General features: G+C 41.2%; 1 protein-coding gene across 1 annotated transcript in view; it reads right to left on the bottom strand.

Annotated features, from left to right (window-relative positions):
• ANKIB1 (ankyrin repeat and IBR domain containing 1) overlaps positions 1-23,147 on the bottom strand; it is a 2,275,843-nt gene that overhangs the window by 485,404 nt on the left and 1,767,292 nt on the right. The window contains 1 exon segment of the mRNA XM_044067672.1: positions 6,993-7,010. Coding sequence (XP_043923607.1) covers positions 6,993-7,010 — 18 coding nt within the window.

The following is a 23,147-nucleotide window of genomic DNA, read 5'->3' as shown; positions in this document are numbered from 1 at the left end:
AGGATAATGAGGGAAACGTACTGACTAGCGAGGAGAATGTGTTGAACAGATGGAAGAAGTACTTTGAGGCGCTGATAAATGAAGAGAATGAGAGAGAGAGAAGGTTGGATGATGGGGGGATAGTGAATCAGGAAGTGCAATGGATTAGCAAGGCGGAAGTTAGGATAGTTATGAAGAGGATGAAGAATGGAAAGGATGTTGGTCCTGATGACACACCTGTGGAAGCTTGGAGGTGTTTAGGAGAAATGGCAGTGGAATTTATAACCAGATTGTTTAATGAAATCTTGGAAAGTGAGAGGATGCCTGAGGAGTGGAGAAAAAGTGTTTTGGTACTGATTTTTAAGAATAAGGGTGATGTGCAGAACTGTAGTAACTACAGAGGGATAAAACTGATCAGTCACAGCATGAAGTTATGGGAAAGAGTAGTGGAAGCTAGGTTAAGAAGGGAGGTGATGATTAGTGATCAACAGTATGGTTTCATGCCAGGAAAGAGCACTACAGATGTGATGTTTGCTCTGAGAGTGTTGATGGAGAACTACAGAGAAGGTCAGAAGGAGTTGCATTGTGTCATTGTGGACTTAGAGAAAGCATATGACAGGGTGCCTAGAGAGGAGTTGTGGTATTGTATGAGGAAGTCGGGAGTGGCAGAGAAGTATGTAAGAGTGGTACAGGATATGTACAAGGGTTGTGTGACAGTAGTGAGATCTGCAGTGGGAGAGACAGATGCGTTTAAGGTGGAGGTGGGATTACATCAAGGATCAGGTCTGACCCTTTCTTATTTGCACTGGTGATGGACAGGTTGACAGACGAGAATAGACAGGAGTCCCAGTGGACTATGATATTTGCAGATGACATTGTGATATATAGTGAGAGTAGGGAACGGGTTGAGGAGACCCTGGACAGGTGGAGATATGCTCTTGAGAGGAGAGGAATGACGGTCAGCTGAACTAAGATGGAATATATGTGTGTGAATGAAAGGGAGGACAGAGGAATGGTGAGGATGCAGGGAGTAGAATTGGTGAAGGTGGATGAGTTTAAATACTTGGTATCAACAGTTCAGAGTAATGGCAAGTGTGGAAGAGAGGTGAAGAAGAGAGTACAAGCAGGGTGGAGTGGGTGGAGAAGAGTGTCAGGAGTGATTTGTGACAGATGAGTATCAGATAGAGTGAAAGGGAAGTCTACAAAAGGGTAGTGAGACCAGCTATGTTATATGGGTTAGAGACAGTGGCATTGACAAAAAGGCTGAAGTCAGAGCTGGATGTGGCAGAGTTAAAGATGTTAAGATTTGCACTGGGTGTGACGAGGGTAGACAGGATTAGGAATAAGTATATTAGAGGGTCAGACCAGGTTAGACAGTTTGGAGACAAAGCCAGAGAGGAGAGATTGCGTTGGTTTGGATATGTGCTGAGGAGGGATGCTGAGTATATTGGGAAAAGGATGCTAAGGATGAAGCTGCCAGGTAAGACGAAAAGAGGAAGGCCTAAGATAAGGTTTATGGATGTGGTTAGAGAGGACATGCAGATGTTTGGTGTGACAGAGCAAGATGTAAAGGACAGGAAGAAATGGAAACAGGTGATCCGCTGTGGCGACCCCTAACCGGGAAAAGCCGAAAGAAGAATAATTAACATTTTCCCAATTAGACATGCTGGCATACTATATAAATTAATCTGAGAGTATACACAAATCTCCTGCCACATATGCTAACTCAGATGACAGTATTTTCAGTTTCTTCACAGTAGGCATTAAAAAGAACCTGGTATTTTAATTCTCTGTATTCTGGACAACTGTACAATCAAACTGGAAATTATTTAACAATATTATCAAAGCACAAGAGTATCAGGTCCATAAAATAACATTTGCAGGTTTATAAACTGATAGCACTGATTGTTGCCCTGACTTAATTTACATGTTTCTGCATGAAATAAACAGATTTGTGTAAGTCTGTAAGCAAACTGATAATGTACTACAGTGAAATGAAAAGGCTGTAACTTTATTATTAAATTAAACGGAAACCTCAGTGGCATTATTTTTTTCTATCATAACCTCAAAAAAAAAAACTAATGTAGTAATCTAACAATGTGTTAATATTTCAACACTTTTTCTGTTCTGCACCTCTATAAAATTAATTTCAACTACTGAACTTTCTACGTTTACTCTGTGACCATCAGGTCATAACATAAATCTCCGCCCACTGGCTTAACATAGCCGTTCCTTTAGCTGACGTCATTTAATGTTTTTCAGTACTACTGAATGTTGAAAGGATTTATCGTTAGTCTACAATTTTCTTGGATAAATAGTAAGAACTGTAACTGGATAAACTATACCTAAAAATATTAAATTGATCTTTATCATACTGATTTGTGGTATACAGTACTGTCTTTAATTCAGCTTGATGACCTGGCATGTAATCTGATCTGGTGTGCTAATAAACTGTGATTTCTGCATGAAATATATATAATCTTGAACTATTTACATATACACATTTATCACTAGAGTTGAACTGATTGGATTTGGGAAGTTTGTCTGTCCTTTATACAAGTATGTGAAGTTTCTTCATATACTAAGCACATTTATTTGGACTGATCTAATTCTGGAACTTTTACTATTCTGCCCTTTCTGTATACCAGTGCAACATAGGAGTTGAACCTGTGGCTTTAATGACACAATATTTATGATGCACTCTTTTCTTCCATGGGATCTGAACTTTTAACTGTAGTGTCACTTCTAAAATGCAGCACTGACATTATATTTTACATTCTGTAATGTAGCAAATCATTTAATATCTGTGAATACTTTTTGTCTCCGTCTGTATCAAGATATTATTTATGCACTGCAAGACTTTACTACCATAATACAAAGGTCTTAATGTCTGCTAAACAAAACAATAACACAAAAAATGAATTTGCCAAATCAGTAACTGTAAACCCTTTCCTCTATGAATTAACTTAACTGTCATTGCTGGTATACCCTACACAAATTGTTATCCTTTTTTTCTCACTGGCCACATCCAATACTTCTTTCTGAGCACTTCACCTGTGTCAGCTGAACTGGACTTTATTTTATCTTTAATCCATAAATCTGCCTGTTCCTGTTGTAACCAATTCTTCAAATTCTGTACATTTGCACAATTTACTGCATGCAAATTCTTACATGTCATCTGTGTGCACTACTGTGCATACTGTAGTATTTTTATTTTTCCATAAAATCTTGTTACTGAAGTCTAACAAATACAACTCTGAAGAAATGTCCATGCCTAGTATGGAGCAGTTACACTTTGAACTGTTAACCAGTGTAGTCTTTGACCCTTTAAATCCTGACAAAACACCATTTGTGTTTTCTATTGTAGGTATAATTGTAACTGTTAATCAGAACATTATTCAATGATTCCTCTTCTGTAAACATTGAAATACTGTAATTTCTTTTACCCTGAAACAATGACAGACAAATAATGTGGTTTGTGCTCGACAGCCACACCCTTTACAAACAAGCCAAAAATCTGATTTATAAAATTAGCCACAACACTGAAATGAGCTATGGAATGCATTTCTTCTTTACTTTTCCCTGAAACACTAGTAACAACACTGACATAAGGTAAGGTATGCATTTCTTCTTTACTTTTCCCTGAAACCTGTATATCATTTATGTTGGTGTTTACTTTATCAGACCTTCTTATCCCCCCACAATACAATATTTGCACTGGCTTCTGAAAACATAAAACTAAAATGTATTGCATTCTGAATATCTGTTTTTGAAATAACATGAACTTGAGACATTCTATTTGATCTGGAAATCTGCATGTTGCATACACTGACAATGCTGACGTCTGTACATGCAACACTACAACTCAACTCTGTACCTCGAATTACATGTGCTGTAGCATTTACATGGAGTTCTGAAGACTGTCAACAAGAATTTGTGTCAAGTTTGAAACCATACTGATAGATGCTGACATATTCTGCTAATCATTAAACACTGTGTCTGTTGCAGTGTGCCTCTGTGATTTAACCCTTTTGCATCTGGAAAGATGTAACATTCCTGGAAAACCTTTAAATTTAAATGAACATACCTGGAATACAGTTTTTAGACTGCTTTACCCAATTTTTAACTTTAAACAAAACATTTAATGGTGACTTTACTGTAGAAGTATTGATTGACATATTTATAAAATATACCGTACTTGATGTATTTTAACTTTTTTGATAACTACTGTCTGACTTAGATAAAAAGTACAAACATTCTTACATTTACAGGAGAAACCAGCTTTATGATTAATGTGGCTTGCTGTCTGCAGATTTTTAAACTTTTTCTTGCTTCTTGGCTGTGTGACATCACACTGGAAACTTCAAAGTTTATGGAGATGGTGAAGTACGTCGCTGTTAACTGGATAATTTATTTTTTATGTTCTGAAGGAACACTGCAGAAGTTTGTAGAATTTCTGAAGCACTGCTGATATGCTGATGTTCTTTGAGACTTTTCCTGAAGTAGTGTTTTGAAAAAACACTGGTGCTCAGCAAACTGTCTAACAGGTGCAGTTACTATACACAGAGGTACGTGTTCTGTTCTGCTCAGGCTGTATTCTGTATGAAGTTTACATCTGAAATATTAGTGGTATCTTAAAAAAAAGCTCTGCGCTGTAAGGAGTAACTGCAGTGCTGTCGGATGTGGCCTTATTCTATATGGCATTCACAGTCTCCTGTCTGCAAATGCACTAATGTGCTGTTGAAAGGTCTGTTATGAAATACTTCCGCTGTAGTTACTGACAGACTAGAAAAAGTCTTACAGACTGCTTTTACTTTGCCCTGAAGTCCGTTCTGTAGAATGCATGTAGTCTGACTGCTGATAAGGTTGCTATTGGGTTTTGAGACTTACTTTAACTGTTATCCCCACCATCAATGGTAGGCTCGCCCTTGAAAGAATTGATAAGACTAGTATACTGGATTTAACTGAAAACAACTGAAATGACACTAGAATGAATGTCTATTTGTCAATTACCCAAACTTGGGCTGAACAGCTGCCAGTCTCTCCTTTATAGGCCAAGTCTTTTTGTACTTTTCAGAATGAATTCTGAACATGCTGTAGCTTGGTTAAAAATGCTTTATTACATATTAACAACATGCAAATACCATCTCCAATAACAGTGCTGATAAACAATAACAGTCTGTAGAAATTCTGGAATGCTGGTTAACAGTAACAGTGCTCATAAATATATCCAAAGTTTCTTCAGGTATATTCTAATTCTCCTGAGTAATATCAACTGAAACAGTCTTTCCTCCTGAATAGTATGGATATTTGACCTGATTCTGTACTCAGGCTCAAGTGTCTGTACTGCAAAGACCTTTCACATATTAGTCCAAAAGCTAACTTAACTGACTCAACCAACTGCATCTGAAGTATTTCATAATAATACCAAAACCTGTAATGTTTTACATGCCTCTTTAGCCTTGGTTTTCAAGCCTTGTCTTGCATGTGCCTCACGGTGCCTAAATGTCTATTCTTTGTCTAGCATCTTATTGCATACACATATCTTTGCATTGAGAAAGGAATATTCTGTAGCTTTCCCTTGAAAAATGTTATCTCATGGTTAGAAGCAAGATTATCTTTTTCTTTCTACTGAATCACCTTTCCCTAAATGCATACACGAAAACACAAGTCTGACTCTACATTTTTAGGCCTGTTATTCTACCTTAATGTACTATAGTGAACTCACTAAGAATACCCTAAGTCTGACATCACCCAAGAACAGGGGAAATAAGTTTTTAGGGTTTCTCACTAAGGGTTACACCATTAAGAGAGGAAGTAGTACTGTGACATGTAATAATGCAAAGAATGGTAGCATGCTGAATAACAAACGTATCTGGAATCACAACATGCCCCTAACAAATAAAATAAATTTTACTTTAATTGGAAGAGACAAAAACCTATGTGTCATCAAGGGTGTTTAATGACAAGATGCAAACTATGAACTACTTAAACAATAGACATCTGAAAACTATGGGCAGAAGAGTTCTGTGGTTGAAAAGGTAAGAAGCAATTAGGGATGGGATGCTTTTTTGGAGCATTTTAGGTGGAAATCGACTATACTATGGACAGAACCTTTATCAACTAACTTGAAGTACAAACTGTAAGGGAAAATAAAAGGTAGAGGTATGGATGGTAAACAAAGAAAACTCATTAATAGTCTTGGATAAAATAAAGTAATTCAAAAGCACATATCTGTTGAGGGTGGCTTTAAAGTGGTGTAGGGAGGTGTGGGAGAGGCTCATGTCTCAATTGCAATGTTATTCAATTGCATCAAGCTAAAGTGCATGGGAATGTGACATATGGTTCAGGAGCTGAAAACAAAAAAACAACAAAAAAAATGCCCTTTGCTTGGAAGGCTGTAAGTGTGTGCATAGTTTAGATATTAGATTACTACTCTTTTTTTGTGTTTAATTTTTTTATTAACAGAAGTATGAAATTAAGTCATGTGCACCAACACTGAAGACAACAAAAGTATGTCTAAATAAGACACTTTGGATCAATAAAAATATTAAAAGTTTTTCCAGGTAGTTAAGAAAAGTGGTATAAATATAAAGTTAAGTTGGAGTGACATAACGTTTCATAGCAAGGGACTAACAAATAAAACTTAATGCAACATAATGCAATCAATTAAGACTAATTTTGTGGAATGTTAACTGCTTAACGAACTTGGTTAAAAAAGAAAAACGATTTAATATCTTAAAGATCATGTTTAAATGCATGAAACAAACTGCTTTTCACACAAAAAAGTGTTGTGTGCATTTTTTGTGTGAAAATGAGAGTTTATTTTGCTGCATTTTAAAAAAAACTGCATTTAAAGTTTGCTTCCAAATGTGGAACTCTGAAAGTACACAGCTGTATTTACTACATTAATATTGATGGGCGGGCAGGAGGTGCATACATCACTTTGGGTGTTCAGCTCTAATTATGTTGGATTAGCATGGGTATTAGTTTTTTGCCAAACTGTTATTAACAGTTTGGCAATTACATAACTAATACACAATTACTCACGCTAATCCAGCATAATTGCAGCTGAACACCCAAAGTGATGTAAGCAACTCCTGCCTGTCCATAAATTTTAATGCCATAAACATGACTGTGTACTTTTACACTTCAGTGCTCGGAAGCAATTTTTAAAATGATTTTTACAAAATGATGTAAAACAACCTTTGTTCTTTTGCATAAAAAAGTGTTTGCATACATAAAGTTGCAAGCGAACATTTTTTTATGCAAAAAACAAAGGATGTCTCATGCCTTTAGGCAATCTTCAAGAAAAGGAAAGGTTCAAGTACCACTTTTACAAAAAACTCATTCAGCTGCTGGTGAGCACATTAAACTAGAGTGTACAGGCTACAAGTCACTGACACAATCACTGTCAGGGGAGCTATACGACAGGGGTGGTAGAGTTATATTAACAGACTGTCACTCAGCAATGGAGGAGGAAAACATTTTGGTGGACAGAAAAGGCTACATAGCAGGTAGGTGAGGAATATATGGGGGGAATCAGACTAACACTGCTTTCAATTTATATTCCCCCAGAGATTATATACCTTTGTAAAAATGCTCCTATCCAAATTAGTACACTTTGTTGAAGAGCTATATATATGCTAGCAGGTGGCTGGAATATGATTTTTTCCAACTTGGGGGGGGGTTGAGGATATCAGGCATCGGATCGGGGGATTACAGGTGGGACAGAAAGACAAAATACTAGCTGAGGAGTATGGCTTTAAATAAATCTGGTTGGAAAGTGGAGAGGATGGAAGACCCAAGATGTACATACTATAGCCCTCAATAGCAAGCCTGGTTGAACATTGATCAGATTTCTGTAACTAACGAGCACATGTACATAATGGGACACAGGATACTGGGGCCAATGATGCATTTGGATCATGCATACAGAGGAGTCATAATACAAGTGGCTACAAATGATTTCCTTCCTCAATTGTGGAGACTCACAATACATTTACTACAAAGTGAAGGGTTCAAATAACAGATTAAAAGAATTTTGATAAAATTAGTGGACGTCGTGCTAGAGGATTTATTACAAGCATAGAATAAGGCAAAAGAAACCTTGAGAATTTGAATACAAGCATGTCACAAGATGGAGTCAAGAGTAAGACTGACTAGAAGACAATACAAAACTTTAAGGGAACTAGAGCTAAACAGAGGGAAAGAGGTCCAGAAGGAGAGCTAAACAGAGGGAAAGAGGTCCAGAAGGAGAACAACAGAGGGATTTGCAGTCATTTACACAGAGAAGACCAAAGATTTTTGGCCTAAAGAATAGCTGTTAGAGAAGTACACTCCGCCACTACACCAGTAGTAAGCAAAAGCTTTAGGGGAAAGATTGAGGCAACAAAAAGCAGAAATATTGGTTCATAGATTAGTACTAAGCTAACTGCCCTTGCAAGACATTTTAAGCCTAGCCAATTATCCCTTGTGAGACTCAAACCCTGCATCTTACGCTTGCAAGGCAAACACCTGAACCATTAGGCCACCCTCCCAACCTGGTTTCTGAAATTCAGAACAGAAATACTTGAAAACTATTAAACACCCCTAAGGATTATTAAAGGAGTTTAGAGATTTCAATGTGGACTCGCATAAAAAGGAATACATTTAGACCCCAGGGACAGATGGTTGGACAATTATTTGACTGCTCGCCTTAATCCACAGTAAAAGCTGAAAAGGGTAATTTGGTAATGGTAGAAATTTATGTTACAAGTTTTGAAAACAATTTAAAAGGAGAAATAGAACAAGTTACCAAAGAGTGATGGAATATCGACTGAGGTTTGAATGTTGGGCAGAGAGAAGGTGGTTAATCAATGCGTAGGACTAAACAGTGAAGTGATACAAGTAAAAAAAGACCCTTAGTTTTGGAATATGGGTTGCGGGGTGATAGCCATGATACTTAAGGAGGAAACGTGAAATCTTTCAGCTCCCATAGACCAATTACTATTTTGAACCATGATTATAAAGTGTTTATGTACAGTTTTGGCAAAGAGAATGTCCAAAACAATGCATAGAATAAAAGACACAGATCAATGTGGTTTTACTCAGGAAAGAACATTTGATAACATTATGCAAACCTTGCTTCTTCTGCAAGGGGCAGAGAAGTGGGCACAGCAATTAGCAATAATATCCCTCAATGCAGAAAAGTCATTAGAGTAAAAAATGGGTTTCTTATTTCAGGTCTTGGATGTTTTTGGATTCCCTAAACCCTTTTTAACCAAACACTCCTTCCCCAGTATATTATTTTCATTATTTGGTCTAATCTGCATTATTTTCATTAATATTCCATAATCACAATGATATGTGACTGACCTCCAGTTTTTTATGCCTTTTTCTTATTCCGCTTATGCACAAATTTTATTATTCCTTTACAATTCATTCTTTCATTACTCCTTTCTATCACCATTCTTCTAAAAGTTCCTGAAAGTGTTTTTGTACCATTTTTCATTTCTAAAAACTCTTAATTAATCCTAGCTGACCCTGGTGCATTCTCTGTTTTAAACTTCCTTAATGCATCTTCCAATTCTTTTCCAATAATATTTGAAATAACCACCAAACAGTGCCCTGCGGAGTCCGAAATACTACCTTAAGTAATTTTAATTAAAAACAAACAAAAAAAATAAAACACACAAGTTGTTTTTGTCCAAAATAGCGCATCAGCAAAGGACTTCAGAAAAACTAACATTTGTCATGTGCATTCTGACATTTAAATTATCTTGGCTTCCTTAAATTCATATATCCAATAAATGTTTAAAAAGTAAATAATGTTAAATGGCCACGTATGAAATATTAAATAATGATAAATTTGATTACACATAAACATATGTATATTATACAACAACAGGTCATTTACATTCAAAAACATGCACCCTGATTGGTCATCCCAACCACAGTGCCAGTTGTAAATCGATCATACACCAATAGAAAAAAAAATGTGCCGTTGCCTGGACATTCTTCTATTAATATATGTTATGGAGCTTTCCAGTTTTCTTGAGTTTAAAAAAATAAATAAACTTTGAAATCCTGACAGTTGAAAGGCACGAGAGAGACATGACAGAGAAAATAAAATGATAAAAGGATACTCAGGTACGTTATGCAAAACTAAGGAAACATACCTGGTATTTCTGCCCTGTCTCTCATATCTCTGACCTGTCTAGATTTCAAGCTTTTTTTTTTAATATAAAAAGTTAATAAGCGATGGAAATATTCCTTTCTCTGTTGCTCCTTTCCAAAGCACTGATGTACTGAGTAAGCGTGTGAATGCCAGTCATATGCATGAACAGTGCATCAAGAAAGCTACAGGATACCGAAAAAAAGCAGACTACCACCATGGTGCCATTACACAAAGACATTATTTAAGAAAAGTAAGTAATTTTTTTTCTTAAAGTCATTGTGTAACAGCAATAACCCATAGCTAAGGATGGGTAATGCTGGATTTACCCATGGCTGGCTATGTTTGGTTCATAGCGTCATAGGTGTTTACTAGACTAATGACCACGGAGGCCTTTTTAAGCCCAGCCACGCATTCCAAATATCTGACAAATTCTGGAACCCTTGATAAGTGTAAGCAGGAGCTTGGGAGATAAAACATTTACAAGTAGGGGCCTGGGAGATAAGCCATGTACAGGTTGCCTCTGTACATTAGAGACATAGGTGCCAAAACAGGGATGGATTTCCTGTTGCCCAGCCAATTGTCCAAACTGCAGTTAATTTGCTTAGGGAGGAACTCTGCTTCACATGGATGTGGAGCCTGTTCCAGAGACAGGGAACTCTCTGGGTATATACCTGTCTCTCCAGCAGGTTCTATTTATAATACAGACAAGGTTTATGTCTTTAGAATAGGTAATTCTGATACTGTTCATTTCATGGATACTCAGGAGGTCCATCAGAGTGGGGTCTGGCAACGCCTGCATGCTAGGCACAGATCTCCCCTCAGCAGCCTGTAGGAGATAGAATACAGGGATAGGGTCTTGAGGCGGTCTGCACATGGCATTTTAATTACTCCATGTATTCTTTTCATAAGGAACCTCTGTGGATATTCCAACTGTTGGATATGCCCAGTTAGGTATATATCAAAGGGGACACTGTACTCAAGCATAGGTCTGATGAATGCTGAATATAGTGGAACAATGGCTTCCTTGGATCTAGATGTCATATCTTGGTTTATAAGTTGCGCAACATATAATGATTTCCTCACTGCTACAGACATATGATTGTCAAAGCTAGATTACCGTGTGTATCCCCAAGTCCCTGACTACTGGATCAACTCTAAGGGGTGTGTTGTCAATATGACAGTTATCAGAGGTGGATGACTTCCCAAAGGATACCATTATGCATTTCTTGGCATTTAATTTTAGTCCATGGCTCTTGACACCAGTTGTTTGTGTCAGCCCTTCCTGGAGAACATTTGTGTCTGTGTGGGATTCAGTGACCACTCCTAATTTGCAATCATCTGCAAATTTAGTGAGCCAGAGACCACTGACATTGGCCTTGACTTCAGAGGAGTAAATGTCAAAAAGGAGTGGTCCAAGGGCTGATTCTTGAAGGACTCCACTTGATTCTGGCCTCTTTGTAGAGGTGGGCTTCCCAATTCTAACTTCCTGGATCCTGTCTGTGAGCCAGTTGGCATCCTCTGGGTGACATACAAGTTTGTACCTAACCTCTTGAGTTTGTCAACAATGCCCAATTTGGGTATCGTGTCAAATGCCTGTGCCAGGTCATGGTAGGCAGTGTGAACCATTCTGTACTCATCCATTGCTTTGGTAACCTTCTCAAAGAAGTCCACCAGGCTGAGTAGGCATGACCTGCCCATGATGAAACCAAACTGTGTTGAGTCCAGTATCTGGAGATTTATAACATCACTGGTCATTTCCATGAGGATTCTTTCCATGGCTTTGCATATAAAACTAGGAGACTTATAGGTCTGCAATTTCCAGGGTCTGTAGATGGCCCACCTTTGTGCAGAGGGATGACTGTTGCTGCTCTCCATTTATGAGGCAAGAAACCTATTTGGAGCTACAGTTAAATAGCAGTTACACAGGGCCTGATGGGTCATGTTTCATGTTATTTCGAAGGCATCCTGGGATATTGTCTGGGCCCACTGATGCAGTGTTCTTGGCCTTAGACAGAACATTAAGGACCTGTTCCTTAGTGATAGCAGGGAGAGTTATATTTGATGTTTTTTTCCTGAGGGAAGGTTGAGAGGGAGAGAGAGATAAAGTTGGCCTGAATTTATCGACCAGTAGATTTGCTACATCTTCTGGGTCAGTATAGGTGGCATCTAAATAATGCCTTGTGGTTATCCTTGGCCTGGGAGACCAAATATACCTCAAATTTGGCTTTGCCAGACATTCTCTGTCCTCTGAGTTGTATGATTAGTTTGATGAGAGTACTTTTATCTTTCTGGGTGCTGCACCTACTAATTTTTGCCATGATTTTTCTACCATGTGTTATACAGCCTATTGATTTTGTGATTCCACCAGGGTGGCTTGCTTCTTGAGTTAGTTATGTCCTTCTTCCTGATGGGTACAGCTGCCTCCATGCTGCTATTAATATGCTTGCACTGGGTTTCTGTGAACAGTTCTGCATAGGCAGCAGTGCTCTCAGTGTTTACAGGGGCTTAAAATTTTGCCAGGTTATCACTTAATAGCAGAACGTTAGCCTTAGAGTAGTTCCTGAATATTCTAGGTTAAGCTGGGGGTCCAGGTTTTATTTTTACTTCAAAGGAGATCATTTTGTGGTCTGACCTTACCAGGAAAGACATTACACTAGGGTGTGTGCAGTACTCTCCTATATTGGTGATGGCCAGATCCAGTCCCTGTTGGTGTATTAACAATCTGGTCCAGGGAATTTGTGTTTACAGAATCCAAGAATCACTGCACCTTTACATTTGGTATCTTATAGGATTTCCAGTTAATAGTGGGCTAATTAAAGTTGCCCGTGAATATGGTATTAGGTTGGATGCCGAGTGTTTCCAATAAGTTTAAATACATGGTATGGATTTAGCCCTCATGACCAAAACTCGACAGCTGTGGTTAAATCCAGCACTGCCCACACCCAGCCAGGGTTATTTTTACAATAATTGTAAAACAATTATAAACTGTGAAGACAGTAATAACAAGTTATAACTTAATATCATGACAGAAACACATAATCACGAATACCTGGAAGGCTGGTAGCATTTAGTCTAAACTGCCATAATAATTCTTCATATTCTAATTTTTATTTCCCATCCCCGCTCAGGTCTTGAAAAACCTGTTCTAAAATGGCAGTGATGACTTTCTTAAAACTCATAAAGTTTAGACAGTGCTTATAGAAGGCATTTCACAATTATCTCTCAATATGTTATTACTAATGTGTCATTATTATGCTCATATATTCTTGTTCTTAATGATTTTTCTGTCTTCCCTATGTAAAAACAGACATGTTGCACATTTCGCTATATCTATCTATATGTCTCACTCCTACACTTGCACAATTCCTAGTTTTTAAAGAACCAGTAAGACCTAATAAAAAGAAGTTATGTTCTTACCATAACGTTCCATGTGGAGTGTTCATCTCGCCTTTGTTTTTACACACGGGTTCGGAGCCGATCCTCGGCTCCGAGTCGGCCGCATAGCAAAGCTCTGCATCTAAGAGAAGCTCGAGACCAGGCTATATCCCACAATCCTCCCTGCCATTACTCAGATCTAGTTTGCAAGCAAACCAGAAAAAATTAATAATCCTAATGTATCCAGGCTACAAACTGCTATGAATGAAAACATTCAGAGACACCATCTCACTGACAACCAACTAGGGGTAAAGAAAGATACCCGGAATAGGTAAGACATGTGAACCAGACTCTAGTCCTACTCGTTCTTCCAAACCGTGAGGGAGGAAGGGGGAATGTAAAAACAAAGGCGAGATGAACACTCCACATGGAACGTTATGGTAAGAACATAACTTCTTTATGTGAGAGTTTTCAATCTTGCCGTTTGTTTTTACACACGGGTAGCGTCCCTAGCTCCATCACCCTGAGTGACTCATGGAAGAACGTTCCTGAGCACAGTGGAACCAAAGGATGTCCTGTCTTTGGAGGTTTTGTCAACCCTATAATGAGTGATGAAAGTATGTGGTTTAGACCACGTGGCTGCTGCACAAATCGTGTCCAAAGGTAGGCGAGCTGCATGAGCCAAGGAAGTGGAGACGGACCTAGTAGAATGGCCTTTTGGTTTGGTGGGTAAGGCCTGGTTTGACTTAGAATACACAAAGGCTATACAATCAGTAAGCCATTTAGAAAGAGTGCGTTTTGTAACTGCCATGCCCTTTACATTATCTGCAAATGCAACAAAAAGTTGATCTGTTTTCCTGTAGTCTTTAGTCCTGTCTAAATAAAATCTGAGTTGCCTGTGGACATCTAACTTGTGTAACATATATTCCAGCTTACTGGTATGGTTTTTAAAGAAAGTGGGAGTTCAATGGACTGATTAATATTAATGACAGAGCATACTTTGGGAAGGAAGGACGGATTTGTTCGTAAAGAAAAGTACAGTTTTGTACCTACCATAAATGTAGATGTTCGAGGATCCACATTGCTGCAGTCCTAACTATTGGGTAGTCCGCTGTCCAGTCGGCCCGAATACCAAAGTATATGGCTGACGTCGGTCAGGCGCGACAGTCAGGGTACTAATGCGCATGACCGACGCCATATCCTCAGTCTTTTCTTGCCCCAGATGTCAAGACCCTGAAAAGATAAGGCCAAAACCAAAAACCAAACATACCTGCACCAAAATATGTACAATATATACAAAATTACCAGAATATAACCTCACCTACACAACCACCCCTAAACACAGAGAGGGAAGGAGGGAGAATTGGACTGCAGCAATGTGGATCCTTGAACATCTACATTTATGGTAGGTACAAAACTGTACTATGTTCTTCATTCCACATTGCTGCAGTCCTAACTATTGGGTAGAATCCCAAAGCAGAGGTAAGGGAGGCTGGCAAATCATAAGGAAGCAGGAACTGACAACATGCCTTGCAAAATAGCTGTGGCAAAACCAGCCCTAGACTTAGAGTAGAGAGGAAGGTGATAATGCTTAGAGAAAGTATGCACTGAACTCCAAGTAGCTGCCTCCAAAATATCCTTAGTTGCCACCCCCCTTAGAAATGCTGTTGAAGTGGCAGTAGCCCTAGTGGAAGGAGGCCGAATCCCAGCTGGAATCTCCTTGCCATGATGGGAATAACAAAATGCAATGCAAAACCCAATCCACCTAGAAATAGTTTGTTTTGACACAGGCTTGCCCTGCGAACTCAAAGCAAAAGAAACAAACAACTGCTGAGACTGCCTAAAATCCTTAGTCCTGCTCAAATAATAACGCAATTGCCTGTGTACATCTAAAGTGTGCAAAATCTTTTCCCTTTATTTTGGGGATCTGCATAAAAGTAGGCAAATGAATAGTTTGGTTTAAAGCCACACTAGAAACCACCTTAGGCATAAAGGAAGGATTAGTAAAGATACCCTATCCTTATGAAAAATCAAAAGGCTCTACCGCCATAAGGGCCTGCAACTCAGAAACCCTTCTAGCAGATGTAATGGCCAACAAAAAGCAGTCTTCCATGACAAGTATTTCAATTCAGCAGTAGCAGGCTCAAAAGGTTGTAGAGTAAGTTTCTCCAACACAAAATTGAGATCCCAAGCAGGAGTAGGAGCTCATTGGGGTCTTATATTCTTTGCCCCTCTAAGAAATTGCTTGAACAAAGGATAAAACAATGGTGGGTCACAATCATAGTGAGCTGAAATTGCTGCAGCATGAATCTTAATGGAAGAGAAAGACAAACCTTTGTCCAATAACTCAGTAAGATATTGAAGAGCCACACTCAAATTAGGCTCAGAAATCTCCAAATTGTTTGCTGCACTCCAAAATAAAAATCTCTTCCATTTTTCATACACTTTCCTTGTACTAGGTCTTCTGGCTTCCATAATCACATTTAAAACTTGTTGAGGAAGTTGAGACCTGCTGTCTTTCAGAACAGAATATGCCAGGCTGTTAGATGAAGAGAGTGAAGCTTGACATTGAGCAGGTGACCGTCCCTCTGAGACAACAGGTGTGGAATCAAGGGTAAAGGCCATGGAGGCTTTCTTACCAGACTCCTCAGTAATGGGTCCCAGTGCTGCGAGGCCAATCTGGAGCTATTAAATCATCCTTGGCTTGTCTTGTCTGACCTTTAGAAGCACCTTTGGTAGAAGAGGCAGAGGTGGAAAAGCATACACATGAAGATTTTTCCAACTGAAAGAAAGAGCATCCACTTTCCAAGCTGTGTGATGAAACCTCTTTGTGCAAAACTTTGGCAGCTGGTGGTTTAGTGGAGAAGCGAACAGATCTATGTCTGGAGTTCCCCATGACACTGTCAATTTTGAAATACATGAAGATCCAGTTTCCACTCGTGGGGATCCATGATTTGTCTGCTTAATACATCTGCTAAGGAGTTCTGTGCTCGGCAGAAACCTTGCCTGAAGAGTTAGTTGCAAGAGCGCAGTCTCCCATAAAATCATTGCTTGCCTGCACAATGGGTAAGAATGTGTTCCCTTGTTTGTTGATGTACCACATGACAGTTGTGTTGTCTGTTAGAATCAACACCTGCCCTGGAAGAAGTAACTCCTTGAAAGCCATTAATGCAAACTGGACTGCTAACATCTCTTTCATGTTGATATGTAGATGCTGTAGTCTGGCAGGCCACTTGTCTTGTATCCACTTTCCATTTAGATGAGCTCCCCAAGCAATGTCTGAGGCATCTGTCGTTAGAATCTGACTAGCCTCTGGCCGGGTCACAGGGAGGCCCTTGTTTAGGTGACATTCCTGAGCCCACCACACAAAATTCCTTTTGAATGCAAGGTATTATTTGAATGACAGTGTCAAATCCTGGCAGTGCTGTGTCCATACACTTTTGTGATACCATTGCAGCTTCCTCATATGCAGTTTGGCATTGGGAAGCACCAGAATACAAGATGCCATGAACCCTAAGGCTTGAAGGACTGTCCTTGCAGTCAGCCCGGACTGAAGAGATAGTTGATGGAAGTAACTGGAAAGATTCTTTTGTTTGTCCGGGGTTAAAAAGGCCATCTGGGCTGCTGTATTCAGTCTCACACAGAAAGCACATGTCTTGAGAGGGTACTAGACTGGACTTTATTTCGTTCACAGAATACCCTAGGCATCTTAGCACTGCTATGACATATTCCAAATGCTATAGAAGGTCTTCCTTTTCCTGAGCCAGAATCAGGCAGTCGTCCAAGTAAGGATAGATTTGAATTCCTTTTAGCCTGAAGTAAGCTATCACTGGAGCCAGAACCTTTGAATACTCTGGTAGATAAGCCAAAGGGCAATGCAGAGAACTGATAATGAGAATTTCCAGCTCGAACAGATACTTCCTGCAACTTAGTCTTATAGGCACATGAAGGTAAGCTTCCTTGAGATCTAAAGTTACCATCCAGTGATCTTTGCCCAGCAGAGGTAAAAGCTGTTGTAACGCCAACATTTTGAACTTGGGAATGTCCAGATAAGTGTTGAGGATAGATAAATCAAAATTGGTCTCCACGTGTTCCCCTTCTTGAACTAGGAACAGGCGAGAATAAAATCCTAGGCCCCTTTCTGGCACAGGAACTGGCTGAATGGCCCTATTTGGAGCAACAGAGAAATTTGCTTGTGAGCCTCTGTTCTTTGTAGAGGAGGAATGTCTGGCATGCCTTTGAAAGGAGGCAAGGTATGGAAATAAAACCTGTAACCGTGGTGAATGATATCCAGAACCCATCTGTCTTGGGTAATTAAATCCCAATTTTCTTTGAAAAGAGACAGCCTTCCTCCCAAAGGTGCTGCCAGGCGAGAATGTACTGGCAGCTGAAAAGGCAGGTCATTGGGTCTGCTTACGAAAGGACTGACCCCTGCCCTCACCAGAAGTCTGAGCAGGGGAACTCCCTGTCCTAGGCCTAAAAGAACCTTGAGCTCTGCCCCTACCACGCCTAGACCTAACCCTAGACTGGGAATCATAAGCAGGATAAGTCCATCCCTTAGTAGGCCAATTTCTACTAAACTTGGAGGCTGCACCTGCAAAAATCCTTAACAGTTTGCATAGACTTAGCCTTGTCCTCCATTTTCTTTAAAACTGCTTCCACAGGCAACCAAACAACACATCAGACTGTAAAGGAGCATCCAAAATCCTTGTTTTAACATGCTCAGCTAAATTCTGATCTCTCAACCAGGCGTGCCTACGAAGAACAGAACCAGTGGCAGCCACCCTCGAGGAGGCCTGCACAGCATCAAAACCACACTGCAAGGAATGTTTACCCACCTGTTCAGACACATGAACTAAATCCTGCAACTCTTTACACTCAATACCTTCTGCCAGAGCATCCACCTTAGATTTCAATTGTGAAAGGAGATAATTCTGATATTTTAACATGTGAAACTGACAAGTCAACGCCCTCATGGCTAAAGTGGAAGAAGTATACACTTTCTTTCCCCATCTATCCAAAGCCCTTGCCTCTTTATCAGGAGGAACAGGATTTTTAACAACAGAGGCCTTCTCCCCTTTAGGCCCCTGACTGACAGTTTCCGGGTCTGCCCTAGGACTCTTAAAAAGATACTTATGAGCTTCAGGCACCCTATAGTACCTATCCGGTTTAACTGGGGCAGGAGGCAAAGAATCAGGATTCAGGAAAGCCTCTGCAAAAACATCTTCCACCACATTCAGAACAGGAGGTATAGCTAAAGGCCTATGCTGGGGTAAAAACAAGAATTCCCTAAGCTCTTCCTCGAATCAGAGAAATCTTGACCTTCCCATTAAAATGCTCCTCATGTAATGCAGAGTCTCTGAAAATGAAAAATCCTCAGGAGGAGAAGCTGAAGGAGTAGAATCATCCACATCAGAATCAGAGTAAGGAGGATACTCCTGCAAGTCTTCAGTCAAGACTCAGAAGCCTCGAACATTGCTCAAAACTCTCAAACTCAGGTTCCACCCTAGGCCTCTTATCAGGAGGGGCATAGAACCTCTAATCATAGTAATCAAATCCTCTGCCATTTTAAGCATATGTTTCTTAGGCAAAGACCGAAGCACTAGGAGAAACCCCACTGAAGCTAAACTTGGCCTGCCTCTCAAAGAAGCCTTGGAAACAGAAGGGAGGCTCTAACCACCTTAGGAAGAGAGGGAAGAACAGCCACCTGAGAAGCCCCTCAGCCTGGCCTACTCCTGAGAGGATACATCCTGTAACAGTAAAGTCTCTCCCTGAGACTCCAAAGAAACTCCTGGCAGAACCTCCGCTCCACTGGGCCTTCTAAAGAACCGGCGTCTGGGACTGTCGGTTCTTCCACACTAGGCTTTGCTGCTTTGTTGGCGAGCATCCGGCGCATTTTATAATTAACGCTTCCCAAAAACTAACCTGGCACAGTCTAACCTTCTCTTAATAGTGCGTTTGTTAAATCTAGCACAAGAGGGCATCCAACAACGTCGTGCTCAGGCCCTAAACAAGGTATACACAAAGTATGGTAATCCCTATGAGGTATCTGTTTCCCACAAGAAATACAGTTATTCACTTTTTCTGACATCCGGTTAAATACTGAGGCAAGAAAAAACCAAAATATTCCCAACGGGTACTTAAACTTTGATTCTGTCTGAAACTCTGACTTCAGAAACTTTCAGAACGCCAACCTGCACTCGCAAAATTGCTTCTGCATCGGACCATGCGGCAAAAAAGACTGAGGATATGACGTCGGTCATGCGCATTAGTACCCTGACGTATACTTTGGTATTCGGGCCGACTGGACAGCGGACTACCCAATAGTTAGGACTGCAGCAATGTGGAATGAAGAACATCTCTATCTGGGTGAAAATTTAAGTAAGGAGGTTTAATAGACAGTGCTTGCAGCTCTGAAACTCTCCGAGCTGAAGTAACTGCTACAAGAAAGAGAGTCTTCCAAGATAGAAATTTGAGGGGGCAAGAAGAAGCTGGTTCGAAAGGTGGTAACATTAGTTGTGACAACAACAAATTTAAATTCAATGGGAATAAAGGATCCCTGACAGGAGGTCGCAGATGGAAAGAACCTTTCATAAAGGCTTTACAAAGCCTGTGGGACATGACAGAAGAACCATTCTCACCAACATGAAAGTTGGATATGGCAGCCAACTGCACTCTTAATGTGGAAGTAGAGGCCCCTCATGGAAAAGGATGGAAAGAAATTCTAGTATTTTATGTAAAGGAGCAACCAAGGGGTCCAAGTGTTGATTAGATGCCCAGTACACAAAGCGTTTCCATTTACTGTTGTAAAGTTTTGTGGTGGAAGCCTTATGAGAGGCAACCAAAATGCGCTGCACTGCCGGAGAAAGAAGATCAGACCTGGCTAGGCGGGGAAGTGGAGCAGCCAAGCTGCTAGTTTGAGGGATAGAAGAGACGGGTGAAGAACTCCCGACGAATGCGTCAGTAGATCTGGTACTGGGTCCAGGATCCAAGGTTCTTCTGATAGATGGGCTCGGGGCTATGAGTATAATTGTCCTTTCCAGGTTCATGGCTTTCTGGAGAAATCTGGGAATCAAGGGAATAGGCGGGAATGCTTTTAGGAGACCCGGGGGCCAATCGTGTATCAGTGCGTCCCTGGGGACATCCCCTGGAGGGGGTAGAAGGGCAAAATAGCTTCTGCATTTGGCATTCATTGGGGAGGCGAATAGATCGCAGCAAGGCTGGCCCCATTTGCGGAAAATTCTCTCCGCCACTTGTAGTTTGAGGGACCACTCGTGAGGTAACAGGATGGCTCTGCTCAACCTGTCCGCAATGACGTTGGATGACCCCGGGATGTGCGTTGCTATCAGAAAGCGACCCGTGGACTCTGCCCATTGCCAAATTCTCATGGCCTCTCTGCATAATGGGTAAGATTTGGTTCCCCCTTGTTTGTTTATGTACCAGACTACAGACATGTTGTCTGTCTGAACTGCTACTGTCCCTAGAGGTAGGAGGGTTTGAAAGTGTTGCAACGCTAGGAACACCGCCCTCATTTCTAGAACATTTATGTGCAGGTTTTACTCGATGTCGGACCATTCCCCTTGGACTGTTCTTCCCTGAAAAAGTCCCCCCCACCCTATCAGGGAAGCGTCCGTGGTTATAGTGGCTGTCGGATTTGGTAGAACAAATGGACGACCCATGGTGAGGTCCTGGCTGGACATCCACCATGAGATGTCCCGTTTGCAGGAATCCATTATCAGGATCTCGTACTTTAGGGGTAACTGTTGGAATGACCACTGAGTGAACAGTAGCCATTGGAGGAGTCTCATGTGCAACCTTCCCATGGGAATCGCAATGAGGGACGCTGCCATGAGACCCAAAACTTTCAACACCAATTTGGCCGGGGCTTTCCTGCATTGCAGCAGAAGAAGAACCTGTTCCTTGAGGGATGAAGCCCTTACTTGAGGGAGCCTTACTAATGTTAAACGGGTATCTAGGTCCGCTCCGATAAATGAAATATGCTGTGAGGGCAATAAGACAGATTTTTTGAAGTTTATGGAAATCCCTAGGTGGGAACAAAGGTTGACTGTATAGTCCCTAGCTTGTATGAGGAGATGCTCGGTGGTGGCGGTGAGGAGCCAGTCGTCCAGATAGGGAAACACCCGGAATCCTAGACATCTCAAGTGAGATGCTACCACTGCCATGCATTTGGTGAATACCCTGGGGGCTGAGGTGAGCCCAAAGGGCAGGGCTCGAAATTGAAAATGACTCCCAGCCGGAAGTGCAGGTGATCTCTGGACGGTCTGGCCATCTTGATGTGGCAGTACGTGTTCTTGAGATCTATTGAGCACATCCAGTCGTCCTTCTGTAAAAATGGAAGGATCGATTGAAGAGTGACCATCCGGAACTTTTCCTTCTTCACGAAGGTATTGAGATTGCTGAGATCCAAAATGGGTCTCCAGTCCCCTGTCTTTTTTGGAACTAAAAAGAACCTTGAGTAAGTTCCGGATCCTCTTTGGTCTGCCGGGACTGGATGAATGACTCTTTTTTTGAGCAGCTTTGAAATTTCTATTGCTGCTTGGCCTCGCAGACGGGGTGGCACATCTGGAGACCTTCTGTGTTGGGGTGGAGTTGACATAAGGGGTATTTTGTATCCTCTGGTTACAATGCTTTTTACCCAGGAGTCTGAGGTGAGAGTTTGCCAGGCCTGTGGGTATAAAGTTGCGACCCCCGACTGCCTCCAGAGCAGGACAGTCGGGCCTCCATTCAGGAGTGCTGGAAAGGCTTACCAGGGATAGTATCCCTGTCGCCTTGGTTCTGCGGACCCCCTCTGCCGCCAGGGCAGCGTCTTCCTTGTCTGCCCCCCCCTCTGCCTCTGGGGGGGGTTCACTCTGTGTGGCCTGGAAAGATCCCTGAGTTCTACGGAACCACATTTTTCCGCCTCGTTGCCCTTTGGGGTACGGTCTGGATGGAACGGAAAAACGGGCTCCGACAGCAGACAGAGTCTTTCCTTCCTGCTCACACCGAGTTAATGTCTCTTTCACTTTGGGCCCAAAAAGAGTGGCACCATCAAAGGGGGCATTGGCGAAAGAAGACTTGAAGGCTTCCGCAAAAGAGCATAGCCGCATCCAGGATTGTCTTCGTAGAGCAATCGCTGAAGCTGCGGCCCTACTCGACCCTTCAGCCGCATACGAGATGAGCCTCATGGACGAGTTCACTACGGAGGTAAGGGTGTTAAGTTGTGCTGTCACCTTACCTGAAACAGCAGCATCTGTGTTACCCTGGAGGGTATCTCTCAGCTCCTTGATGAGATCCCACTGTAGTCGTGTAAAATGTGTCAAATAGTTTAGCAAACGCATGGAAAAAGTCGCTGAACTAAAAACGCGCTTCCCGTATCTGTCCATAGTCCTAGAATCCTTATTAGGAGGATGAACAGAAGAGGAAGACTCCGACATCTCCTTTTTAGTGGCTGCTGCCACCACCATAGCGTCAACGGGGACTCCTTTTGTTAGGTAAGTCTTGTCCTGGGGGGCAGTAATGAACTTACTTGGCTTTCTAGGGACCGGTTCCACTGTGTCCGGTGTCTCCCACGCCCTTCGAGCAATCAATTCCATTAACTCATCAAAGGGCGGAGTAACCCAGGAGGTAGAAGGTT

Source organism: Protopterus annectens, chromosome 3.part1 (genome assembly GCF_019279795.1).
Source record: "Protopterus annectens isolate FY-2018-M chromosome 3.part1, PAN1.0, whole genome shotgun sequence".
NCBI classification, from domain to species: Eukaryota; Metazoa; Chordata; order Ceratodontiformes; family Protopteridae; genus Protopterus; species Protopterus annectens.
This window is presented reverse-complemented; position numbering and strand designations above follow the sequence as displayed.